Source organism: Micromesistius poutassou, assembly GCF_964030765.1.
Source record: "Micromesistius poutassou genome assembly, contig: SCAFFOLD_1087, whole genome shotgun sequence".
NCBI lineage: Eukaryota > Metazoa > Chordata > Actinopteri > Gadiformes > Gadidae > Micromesistius > Micromesistius poutassou.
Genome location: NW_028177075.1, coordinates 5001 through 17585, shown reverse-complemented (window position 1 = coordinate 17585; position 12585 = coordinate 5001). Strand labels below are relative to the sequence as shown.

At 61.4% G+C, this 12585-nt stretch overlaps 1 protein-coding gene across 1 annotated transcript in view; it reads right to left on the bottom strand.

Annotated features, from left to right (window-relative positions):
- Nucleotides 1-7: 7 nt before the first annotated feature.
- Nucleotides 8-12585, bottom strand: part of LOC311376780 (protein bassoon-like) — a gene marked incomplete at both ends in the record, with an annotated part of 16081 nt that continues 3503 nt past the window's right edge. The window contains 7 exon segments of the mRNA XM_084491252.1: nucleotides 8-127; nucleotides 130-1609; nucleotides 1611-2069; nucleotides 4454-5513; nucleotides 6339-6598; nucleotides 7286-7453; nucleotides 8373-12585. The exon segment at nucleotides 8373-12585 is cut by the window's right edge and continues 1238 nt beyond it. Coding sequence (XP_084347378.1) covers nucleotides 8-127; nucleotides 130-1609; nucleotides 1611-2069; nucleotides 4454-5513; nucleotides 6339-6598; nucleotides 7286-7453; nucleotides 8373-12585 — 7760 coding nt within the window.

The following is a 12585-nucleotide window of genomic DNA, read 5'->3' as shown; positions in this document are numbered from 1 at the left end:
GCCTTGCCGCGGTGCTTGCTGCGCTGCTTGGAGGACATGACGGCGGGGGCCAGGAGGCTCCTGGCCGACGCCGGGGGCTTCTGCGCCCCGGGGCGGGGCGGGGCCGGGTGCTTATGGTCGTAGTCTAGTAATAGGGGGATCCCCCACCCATGCTAGCGCTCACGCTGCTGCTGCTGCTGCTGCTGCCCCCTAGTGGCCGTGGCCTGTAGCTGCTCTTACCCCTGCCGTGGTGGTCGTACAGCTCTTCCTGGAACGCCGCCGCCGCCGCCTCCTCCTCCCCTCCTCCCGTGCGGCCGTACGAGGACGCGCCCGTCCCGCCCCGCGCCGAGCCTCCGCCTCCGCCGCCGCCGCCGATCCCGCCGATCCCTCCGTGGCCGTGGACGTCGCCCGGGTAACGCTGTTGCCCGCTGTTGCCGTGGTGCATCATCATGTCGCCGTGCCCCACCGCCGCGCCCAGCAGCCCGTCCTTGGCCGTCAGCTCGCTGACGTCGTCGATCATCATGTAGCTGCGCTGCGGCGGCAGGCTCTGCTCCAGCCCCGCCCCCCCGCCGCCGCCGCCGCCGCCGCCGCCGCCGCCGTACATGGCGTCGGCCGAGCCGTACAGCGAGGGGCTGTCGGCGGCGTGGCCGTAGGCGTTGGACACGGTGGCCGTGTACTGGCCGTAGGAGCTGGCCGTGGTGGCGGTGTAGCCGTAGGTGTTGGCGGTGGTGGTGGTGTACTGGCCGTAGCCGCCGCCGCCCGCCGCCGCCGCCGCCGCCGCCGCCGCCGTGTACTGGCCGTAGGTGCTGGCGGCGGGCGCGGCGGGGTAGCTACAGCCGTAGCTGTTGGAGGCGGGAGCGGCGGCGTAGGGCCCGTAGCCGCTGGCCATGGTGGTGGCGGCGGCGGCGCCGTACTGGCCGTAGCCGCCGCTGGAGTAGGACACGTCCTGCGCGGTGGTGGTCACCACCACGGTGGGGTTGCTGATGGTCTCGTAGTTGGTGGGCATCTTGTGCTCCAGGTCGGCCAGCGACGTCTGCCGGGGCCGCCCACCGGGGTGCACGGTCAGGATGTCGACGCCCTGCTGCTGCGGCTGCCCGGCGTAGGGCGGCGCCGCCGACTGGCCCTGGTAGGACGACACGGCGCTGGGGAACGGGGAGCTGTGGGTGGGGTAGGGGGGCTGGCCCGGCGCCGCGGGGCCGAACCCGGGGTGCACCGCCGCCGGGGGCTGGGCTTGAGGGGCGGCCGGCACGCCGATGTCCGTCTGGGGGTACGGGGGCGCCTGGGGGGGGTAGGTCTGGGGCGGGTAGGGGGTCTGAGAGGGGTAGGACGGGGCGGGCGGGGGCCCGTGGCCCGGCAGCGGCGTGGGCTGGGGCAGGGCCTGGGACTGGGACACCGACGGGTAGGGGGGCTGGCTGAAGGCGGCGCCGGGGTACGGGGCGCCCGTCTGCTGGCCGGACGCCGCCGCCGCCGCCGCCGCCGCCGCCGCCGGGCCTTGTTGGAACTGGTAGGTGAGGAAGGAGGTGGTGGGCGGGTACTGGGCGGCCGTGTTGAGCTCGCCGCTGTACTGGCTGAGCGGGGCGGTGCTGGGCCGAGCGGCCAGCAGCCCGTTGCTCTCGAAGGAGGCGGCGGGCGGCGGCGGCCAGGCGCAGGTTGTTGAGCTCGCTGTCGGACATGTAGTCCCGGGAGTCGCCCATGCAGCGCAGGTAGGCGATGTCGCGGCGCTCGCGCTCCTTCACCAGCGTCTCCTTCCTCTGGTGGATGCCCAGCTCCAGGTACCTCAGCTTGGCGTCGATCTCCTTCTCCTCCTCCTCCAGCTCGGCCTGCTGCTTCCTCAGCTTGGTGGACTCCTGCTCCACGGCCTTCAGCTCGTGGGTCAGGTCCTTCAGGAGGCTGGCCTTGGCCGCCAGCCCGCTGCGGGAGCACGGCTGCTTGAGGCCGGCGGGCACGGCGGGCATGTAGACCTGCGGCATGGCGTTGGTCATCAGGGGGGGCAGGTGCACGGCGGCGGCCGCGGCGGCCTCCTCGGGCGGCGGGCTGGGCAGCGTGCGCTTCACCTTGCGGAGGAGAGAGCTCTGCTGCAGGGCGGCCAGCTGGGGAGAGGGGAGGGGTGGGGGGGGGGGGGGGGAGGGCGGGGGAGAGACGAGGGGTGGGGGAGACGAGGGGCGGGGGAGACGAGGGGCGGGGGGGAGGCAAGGGGTGGGGGAGACAAGGGGTGGGGGAGACAAGGGGTGGGGGGGGAGGCAAGGGGTGGGGGAGACAAGGGGTGGGGGGTAGGCAAGGGGTGGGGGGGAGGCAAGGGGTGGGGGGGACAAGGGGTGGGGGGGAGGCAAGGGGTGGGGGGGACGAGGGGTGGGGGAGGCAAGGGGTGGGGGAGACAAGGGGTGGGGGAGACAAGGGGTGGGGGGGAGGCAAGGGGTGGGGGAGACAAGGGGTGGGGGGGAGGCAAGGGGTGGGGGAGACGATGGGTGGGGGGTAGGCAAGGGGTGGGGGAGACAAGGGGTGGGGGGTAGGCAAGGGGTGGGAGAGACGATGGGAGGTGTAGAGGAGAATCGAGAGGGGAAAGGGAGACGGGGTGTTTGATGAATGGCGGATGGTGGAGGGTGGAGTCAGGTGGGATGGAAAAGGAGAGGGATTCAAAACAGTGAGGGATGTGATAGAGGTTGGGAGGAAGGAAGAGTGACATTGAGTTACATTGTAGAATGAGAGATGAGGCGAAGGGGATTCCCAGAGATTGGGAACACGCCATTGATGGCAGATGGAAGGGAGCAAAAGGCCACAGAGGAGGAGGAGGAGGAGGAATGACAACAGGTGGACAGACATGTAGGACACAGGAGACGAGGACACAGTGACAATAGGACAGGAGTTAGATCACATCGACATGATATCAAACACAATCTGTGTACAAGTCATGAATCCAGACATTCCTGGAACGTCTATTGTACTATAAAAAAAGATATATGTAAACATACTTTCTGTCCGCCAACAAAAGTAAAAAAAACAGTCCAAACAATAAATCCTATATTACATCCACAGGGTGGAATGAAGCAGACAAACCAAGCGTGTATTTCAGAGCTTCATGAAAGGTATCAAAGGTTAGAGAATATCGATTTCACAATTCTCGCTTGTTTGAGTCATAAAAATGTGTACACAGCAGGTTGTTGGTTCAAAGACGTGGGGGGGCAGAAACCTCAGGAGAATATGCCTTTAGGAAAAAGTGTTTCCTCCTCGTTATTCATTTATGGTCGGTAATATCACACTTCAACAGAGGGAAACAATACTGGGCTGAAATGTGATACGTTATCAACAGCTCCTCTTCATGAAGTACGTCTGGAGTTAAAGTACACACCAGCACACAAGACAAACGGGTCGATTTCACGTACAATATTCTCAAAATGGAACTTGTTATAAAAATAATGTATTTTTCTCCTACACCACCTTTAATGGAACGTCACCTTTGACAACGCACTAGTCTGACACCGCAGTCCGTTGTGTTGCGCGGGCTCTGCTGCATTTCGGCTTTGATAAACATCTCATTTCGGCTTTGATAAACATCTCTTTAATAATCTCTTTTTCCTGCTATTTTGGCAAATAACTCCAGTGTGCATATTTCCCCAACGGGAGGCCAGCAAAGAGCGTTTTCAACATACTTTTGAAGTTGTGTTATGAGTACACATGTGTCTAACTCATAAGTCATTATGACGTGATTCATCTGGGTTGTTGTGTTGACCACCAACGGCGTTGTGTCCGTTTTATCTGTGAATCGGGTACATTGCAAAGGTGGACAACTCTGTTGGAAAGCTTCTGTCTGAGGACTGATAAGATTAAATGGCAAAGATATCATCTGTGTTAACAGCTGGCATCTATGTCCAGTATGACCACAATCAAAGACAACCCTACACGGCAACACAAACAACGCGTTGAAATACCTCCGGAGGTAGTACGACCGATTTATGAACTCCTATTGACTTTGATGGACACTCTATTTTACTAACCCTGTTTTCCATTCGCTGGTTTCCAGACTCTGTGTGTACATTTACCAGACCACTTCCAATCCTCCTCCTTTCCTTACTTACTTAAGTTAAATCCCATTAATCATCTGTCACCATGAAATGGACCAATCAAACTCCCAGAACGATGATCCAAACCATGACAACAACACGTGCGTGGCTGTGGGTCAGTGTGTCAGTCCCCCTCCTCTGACCCTACCTGGGTCAGTGTGTGTGTGTGTGTGACCTCTGACCCTACCTGGGTCAGTGTGTGTGTGTGTGTGACCTCTGACCCTACCTGGTGGGTCAGTGTGAGTGTGACCTCTGACCCTACCTGGTGGGTCAGTGTGTGTGACCTCTGACCCTACCTGGGTCAGTGTGTGAGTGTGTGAGTGTGTGTGACCTCTGACCCTACCTGGTGGGTCAGTGTGTGTGACCTCTGACCCTACCTGGGTCAGTGAGTGTGTGTGTGTGACCTCTGACCCTACCTGGCTCTGGAGGGCCTGCTGCTGGTACAGCGACAGCCGGGCCTTGGTGTGCTCGTCGGCGGTGGGGCTGAGGGACTTGGGGTCGGACATGGACCTCTGCGCCGTCTTGATGGGCCGCGGCACGGAGGCGTGGCGCAGCGGCGACTCGGCCGTGTAGGACTTCTGCTGCGGCGTGACGTGCGCCTTGTTGAGCCGCTCGTTGGACAGCGAGCTCTCCAGCAGGCGGTGCGGCGACACGGGCGACACCGGCGAGTACAGCACCTGGGGAGACTTGGGCGCGCCGTGAGGCTGCTGCTGCTGCTGCTGCTGCTGCCGCATCACGCTGGACACGGACTCGTTGTGGATGTGGTTGTGCTGCTGGTAGTTGATGTCCAGCGGGTCGGGCCGCCGCCGCTCGAACTTGCCCGCGCTGGACGCCATCTGCTGCTGCTGCTGCTGGTGGTGCTGCTGCTGGTGGTGGTGGTGGTGGTGGTGGTGGGCCAGCAGGTCGGCCGAGGAGGCCCCCTGCTGGGAGCCGCTGGGCCCGTTGGCGGCGGCGGCGGCGGAGGAGGAGGAGGAGGAGTAGGGGCTGACGGTGGTGGGCACGCTGAGCTGCGGCGCCACCACGCCCTGGGACTGGGCCTCCTGGTCCGTCTGGCACGCCAGCGACTGCCCCGTGGGGGTCCTCTCGGGGCCCGAGATGTAGTGCACGATCTCCACCTTGTTGGGGTCGGGCAGGGTGACGTGGATGGCCGGCGACACGCGGCCCAGGTGCTCCGCCTCCGTCTGGCAGGACATCTCCCTCCCCGCCGTCTGGCTGGCCATGCTGGAGGACGCCGCCTTGGAGGAGGAGTCCGTCTTGCCGTCGGCGGCGGCGGCGGCGGCGGAGGAGGAGTTGGTGTTGGTGGAGGCGGCGGCGGCGCCGGGGGCGTGGCTGCTGTTGGACTCGGCGTGGCGGGAGAAGCGCGAGCGCCGGCGCCGCGGCGGCTGCTCCCACTCCACCTTGTCCTCGTCGTCGTCCGTCTGCACCGAGCAGTCCACGCTGCGGCCACGCCGCCGCGGCCGGTGACGCATCATGTACCTAGAGAGAGGCAGACGAGGGCAGGGTGAGAGGAACGCGAGGAGCCAGGTGGGTCTCACAGGCGGAGATGAGGATCCTGAATCGTAGCGTTACCGTTTCTAACGGAAACGGAAACCCCCCCGATCGGAAGTTCCCTCCCTCCCTCTCTCTCTCGCTGCTCACCCACGTCAACACACAACAGAGACCTGTTCCTCCAGAGTCCCCACCGCTCCCCAGCCAAGAACTCTGTAACGCTCATTTCCAGACCCGGGCGTTACGGGCCGTGCAGACGTGAGATGAGATGAGACCGCCTCGGGAAGTGGGAATAGAGGGATTCTCACACACACACACACACACACACACGCACACGCACTAGGCATGGGCGATTCTCAAACGATTCGGTCAGAACGAACGAATCCCGACGAGACGACGAGAACTGATTCCCAAAACAAGAGAACTGATTCTTTTTTTTTTTTTTACATAAAACCAAAAGGTGCGGTTTGGCGCTGCTCCATTGCGGCCGGCGTTTCCCCCGCCGACAGTTACCCTCATGGTAGGGCAGGGTGTATAAAAGGCTCCATTTGCGGGCAGACCCCACCATTTATAAGCAAAGGGGTGGGGCCAGACACCCCCAATGACCCCCCGCCCAATGACGTAACAGACCATCTGACTTAACGAACTGAACGAACAAATCAAACAAACCGTTTGTGATAGTGAAGGGAACTGAAGGAACCGATTCCTGGAAAAGAAAGAATCATTTTGCCCACGCCTAACACACACACACACACGCACGCACACACACACACGCACACACACACGCACACGCACACACGCCTCCACGCGTACCTCTCCTCTCCGTCCTCGTCGTCCGTCTGCACGCAGCTGTCCACGTTCCTGCGGGAGGCAGCGGCGTAGAAGGACGCGGCGTCCCCGTCGCCGCCGTCCCGCGGCAGACGGCCCATGGAGCTGTGCTTCCTCATGTTGCCGCGGCTCTCCGCCTGCTCCTCGCGGCTCCGCAGACACATCTCCGACGAGGAGTTGGGGAGGGAGTTGGACGCCATCTGGGCGTCGACGTAGGGATGGAGCGGCTGTCCGCTGACGTCTCTCTGTGGGGGGGGGGGGCGGGGGGGGGGGGGGGGGGGGCAGAGGAGGGAGGCGGTTACATTCTGTCCGTCTGGGAGCTGACAGACGGTTGACAGGTGTGTCGTGGCTCAGAGCCTCGGCCCGGGAGGAGAATGCTGAACCGCCTTGATAGATAAGATACTCTAACGAGGAAACTCGTTGAGGTGAGTGGATGAAGCGCTCAGCAGGGGGCTTTGACACCTGTGTGTTTTTAGACAGGCCAGTCTACGCGTGTGTGTTGAGGTGAAGCATGTGCATGTGACACCTTTTTCTAAGACAGTCTGCACAGGACGATTCAGTCGTTTCCTGAATCTGGTTTCAAAGGAGAATACGATGCCCACGTTGCAACCCAGCCCTCCCCACCGTCTTCCCACCAACTCTCCTCCCCCCTCCCCCTCCCTCTCCCCAGCCCTCCTGGCCTCCAGCCCTCCCCCCCCCAGCCCTCCTGGCCTCCAGCCCTCCCCCCCCCCAGCCCTCCTGGCCTCTGGCCCTCTCCTCCTCCTCCTCCTCCTCATCCCCCTCCCCGTCCCCAGCCCTCCTGGCCTCCAGCCCTCCCCCCCCCCAGCCCTCCTGGCCCCCCAGCCCTCCTGGCCTCCAGCCCTCCTGGCCTCCAGCCCTCCTGGCCTCCAGCCCTCCTGGCCTCCGGCCCCCCCCCCACGGCGACGCCTCACCTGCATGCCCTGAGCGTTGGCCGTCTTCAGCCTCTTCTGCTCCTGCAGCTGCTGCTGGAGCTGCTGCTGGAGGGACTGGATCTGGTCCAGCTGGGACTTCTGCTGGGCCAGCTGCTCCCGCTGCAGGACCAGCTGGTTCTCCCTCTCCTGCTGCTGCTGCTGCAGGACCTGAGGGGCAGCAGACGCACACGGGGGGGGGGGGGACGGGGGGAGGGGGGGGGGGGGGGGGGTGATGAGCGGAGGCAGAGACGAGGGGAAGAGAAGCACCGGACACCAAGCGATGGACACCTGTGATTTAACCATGTTGTTGTCACCATGGATTAAATACCGCTCTCTGTGCCGATGAATTAGTTCAGTCGAGTATACGATGGATTAGTCTGATATTCTACTGCAAAAGAAAAAAGGCGCAAGACAAGCATGGGAGCACAGCGTTCACCAAGCACAGCGGGTACAGACAGCGGGGGGCCATTCTTAAGTCATTTGTATATAATAGACGGTGAATGCATGTTTCTCTCTGGGTTTGAATGAGAACGAATGGTTAATGGTGGATTGTTCATACTGTAGGATGTGAGATGAATATTAGTCATTCAATCTCTACAGTATTTTTTTTTTTTTTTAGAAATGAGTGATCCACACCTGTTTTACTGATTTAACTTGAAAGATTTTCAACTGCTTGTTCTATCAAAAAGAAGAAAACATCTCTCATTAGATGTTTAATGGACTACAGTAGACACCCATGAGACCAGTAACACAGAGTTAAAACTGTCCAGAACCGCACCTTGCCTTTACATCATACTGTCAAATAATCAGACATTTATTCTCTTTTATATCCAAAATATTTGCATGCACACTAACTATACCAAAAGTTTCATATTGTAATTACATATAGGGAAAAAATATATATTTTCTAAATAAAAAAACGAATCATACAATTACGGATAATACCACCGACACAGCACACAACACAACACAACACAACACAACACAACACAACACAAGACCACACAACACAACAACCAAGCAAAGTCACAAAAAATAAAAACAGACAAAAACGGCTAAAGTTGCAGCCCTCCACAGCGCCCTCTACCTGCTCCTTGATGCTCTGCAGCTCCTGTATCTCCTTGTGCACCAGCATCTGCTCCTTCTCGCGGTGGTGCTTCAGCTCCATCCTCTCCCTCTCCAGCTCCTCCTGGATCCTCAGCTGCCGCAGCTTCTCCAGCTCCACCCGCTCCCGCTCCATCTGCAGGAGCTGCTCCTGCTGCCGGTGCAGGCGCTCCTCCTCCGTCTCCCCTTCCTTGTGGACGGCTCCCGGCGGAGGGAAGGGAGGGAGGAGGCCCCCCTGGAGGGGCACGCCCCCGCCGCTCAGTCCGCCGGGCCCCGCACACGTCTGGCTGTAGCCCGGGGGCTGGTGGGCGAAAGGTTGCTGCTGATGCGAGCCGGCCATCTGCTGCTGCTGCTGCTGCTGCTGCTGCTGCTGCTGCTGCTGCTGCTGCTGCTGCTGCTGGCTGTTGAGGTGAGCCTGGGACAGGTTGATGGGCTGCTGCTGGGGCTCTGTTGTCGGTACGGACACTATACCCGGGGCTGAGCTGACCGCCCCCGAGGAGGGGGCTACGTTGGCGCCTTTGCCCAGGTAGACGGGTGCGTCCTGCACTGCGGTGGTAGTCGCTGACGCGGAGGACGTCGACACGACGGCACTGGTGGCCGGTATACCCTGGAACCCGTTTGGCACCGGGTACCGGAACGGAGCCTGTCCCGACAAGGGCGCCCTGGGGTTCATCGGCAGCCTGTTGAGACTGGCCAGGGGTATGGGCGTCATGTTGGCAGGCGGGTACGGCCGGTACGCCCCTCTGAGCATCGGACGAAGCACGGAGGACGGCTGGGTGGTGATGGGCAGCGTGGAGGCGATGGGCGTGTTGATCGTGGAGTAGATCATCCCATCGGCCGACCTGATGGCGGTCGGGTACAGAGCTCTAAGGCTGGCCTGTCTGGCGTTAATGAGGTTGGTAAGCGCTTGATTGTGAGACATTGGCTTCCCGTCTGGCCCGAAAAGGAGGCTGGGTCTGATGCCCAGACTTGCTGCGAGTCTGGCGGTCCCAGGCCCGGAACCTCGTCCCAAGCTGCCGTACTGCATCAGGTCAGGGTTGCTTCCGTAGCGGTCGATGGTGTTGAGGGCCGCACACATGCGGCTGATCTCCCTGGCCGTGGTGGCGCTGTACTGGGCCAGGTTGGCCTCCTGGAAGTTGGCTATGTCCCGAGCAGAGTAGCCGTAGTCCGTGCTGATGTTAGACAGGGAGTTGAACCTCCGTATCGGCAGGGCCTGGGCCGTGATGTCCCCGCCGTGTCGTAGATCGGTGTAGGAGCCGTACTGCATTCCCATGAAGCCCCCTTCGTAGGCTTGTTTCATGGCGTTTAGATCCATGGCGAGGTCCGCAGTGGTCTGGAGCTGGGGGTCTATTTTAGAATGGTAGGCCTGCAGACCAGGGTCAGACAGGTTTGTGTCAGACATTGACGGCTGAAGCCTACCAGGGTAGGGCAAGGTGTAGGCCTTCCGTCCATCCATGGGATATTCATGGTACCGTCCAGGTTGCCTTTCGGGGTCGGACTCGTAGTTGAGTGGCGGCGCAGAGGGAGGCCTGATGCCCTCTTTCTCTGCCTCTCCTACACACACTCCCCCGAACGGAAGCCGGTAAACCACATCGCAGCAGGCTGGCTGGTCTGATTTAATCTGGCCTCCTGCCAGGTCCAAGGCGTCTTGGCCTTCCTCCACCTTCACCAGCTGCGTCACCGGCCCGCACGGACCTAAGCTTCCATCCATCTGTACGACCATGCCGTGAGGTGAGACGCCCCCGGTCAGACTCATGACACCGGGCGTGTTGGGATTTCCTTGCAGCTCAATTGGACCGTTGCCATACGAGTCGGGGTTGAGGGGAGCTGAAATGGCGCTGACCACGGTCGAGGCGTTGCCGTTCTGGCTGACCAGCATGTCCTTCTTCAGCAGCGGCGAGATCTGGCCCGTGATGTTGTACCGCGCCATGGCAGAGGCCTGCTGCTGCTGGTGCTGCATCTGGTGATGCTGCTGCAACTGCTGCTCCAGGATCTCCTGCTGCTTCTGCAACTTCTCCTGTTGCCTTTGGAGCTCCTGCTGCTGTATACTGAGGTCGTCTAGTTTGGCATCGATTTTTGGTATGGTGGGGTCGAGTTGGGGTTGAACCATTTGGTTGTGAGCCAGACACATGGCGGGGCCCATTCCCTGGCCCAGGTCCATCCGGTTCTGGTGGGGGTCGCCGTAGACGGAGGGGTGCTGAGGCTGTGTCATGAACATTGAGGCGGCCACTGTCACGCTCACGGTGGTGGGCGTGGTGGTCTCCTGAGTGTTGAGGTTCATAATCAGTGGTTGGACGATGGTGGAGTGTCTACCCCCCTCCGGTCCACCGTGGTACATCCGGCTCTCGGTGGCCAGCGAGGTGAGATCCATCCCGTGGTCGGTCATGATCACGGGGGTCGACTTGTGGCCGGTGACCGTTCTCAGGTCCACCACGCTGCCCCCGTGGATCATGTGTCCTTGCTCCACCCTGGACGTTCCGGGAACGGTGGAAATACGGCAGAGGGATATGTTGTCCATCGACATGGACCCCCTGCTGTACGTGTGCGTGGGGGCCACCATGCTGGTCCCCACGTTGACCTTCTCCACCCTCTGGGTTCGGTAGAAGCTCTGCGTGGGCGAGTGCTGCTGGAAGGGGGGCGTGTCCGGGGGGCTGGCGATGGGGGAGTACGCCTCGAAGGTCGACTGACGGCTGAAGCGGGTGGGCGAGGACAGGGGCGAGGTGGCGGTGTTGACCGTCATCGGCCTGGCCGGGCTCGAGGGCGGCGAATAGCGGGCGTCCTGCGAGGACTGCTGCCGGTGGAGCCTCGGCGAAACGGACCGGTGCGACGACGACGACGTCTGAGTCGCTTGAGCCAACACCGGAGAGGAAGGACCGGAACCAGCGGACTGTACGCCTCCTCCTCCTCCTCCTCCGCCGCCTCCTGTGTGGGTCTGGGTGGAGAACTCGGCGGTGGCCCTTCTGGACGGGGAGCGAGTAGGGCTCTGTGGCGGCGGCGACGGGGAGAGAGGAGGGCTGGTGCTCCGGTAGTACGTGGTGTACTTTGGAGACCGCGGCTCCATGATTCTCTCCGTGGAGGACGTGGTGCCGTCCCTCACGTTCCTGGTCTCTCCTCCCACTCTCCTGGTGATCACCTCCCTCTGGCTGTAGGCCTGGGTGATCTCCGCTATTTTGCTGCAGACACTGGAGACGCTGGTGGTGGTGGACGTCGCCGGGCCACCCGTGTGCCTGCTGTGCGTGGCGGACGTGGTCGTGACGGTGTGGCTCGTGCTGGTCTGGGAGATGGTCACGGCGTCCCTGGCGTACACTCCGTACGCCGCGATGGTGGTGGCGGACACGGCCGGGGTCATGCCGTTCTTCCCCGTCTGGCCCTTGAGCCGGTCTTTGTTGATGTCCTTGGCTGAGAAGTGCTGCGTGACGCGCACGTCGGGGATCCTCGCCGCGGTCTCGGCGAACGAGACCGGCGCCGAGACCTGGGTGGGACTGGTCCCCGGTGTGAGGAGGGCGTTGTTTTGCTCCAGCAGCTTGGTGAACGCCGAGCTCGTGTCAAGAAGTTGTTTTTCCGGGTAGGAGCTCTCGATCTCAATCTCCACCTGCTCGTCGCTGGCCTGCTGCATCTTCGTGATGTTCTGGGACGTCTGCCGGATCTCCTCGTAAATGTCTTGTTCCGTCTCGGCCGCCTGGTTGTCGTACCCGGTCCTGTCCTGACTGTATTCGTCCTCGTCCTCGTACTCGTCTCCGTTGATTTCCTCCTCGTAGTACTGGCCGTGTCTCCCGTGGTGCTGCTGCTGCTGCTGCTGCTTCTGCTGTTTCTGAAGCAGCTCCGCTTTCCTCATCATCTCCTCGTACACCTCCTCGGCACTCTTCAGGGGTTTGGAAGTAGAAGAGGGCGCCACGGTGGTGGTGGTGGTCGAGGACTTCTCCACGGGAGAGTAGAGCGACATGAAGGTGGGTAGGTTGTACTCGCTGCCCGATTTGTAGAGTTTGGATTCATATCCCTCGGCCTCCGAGTCCAGACTCTGAGGGGAGTATTCCGAGGCGGATGAGCGATGGAGCTCTTCCATCTCCGCGGCCTGCCGCAGCTCTTCGGTCGGGGAGGCGTCCTCGATCGGCGACAGGTTGCTGGGCGGCGTCTTCGACCTCTCCCTGCGCCTCTGGGCCCTCAGCTCCTCTTTGTCCCGTTTGGTCTTGCGCGCC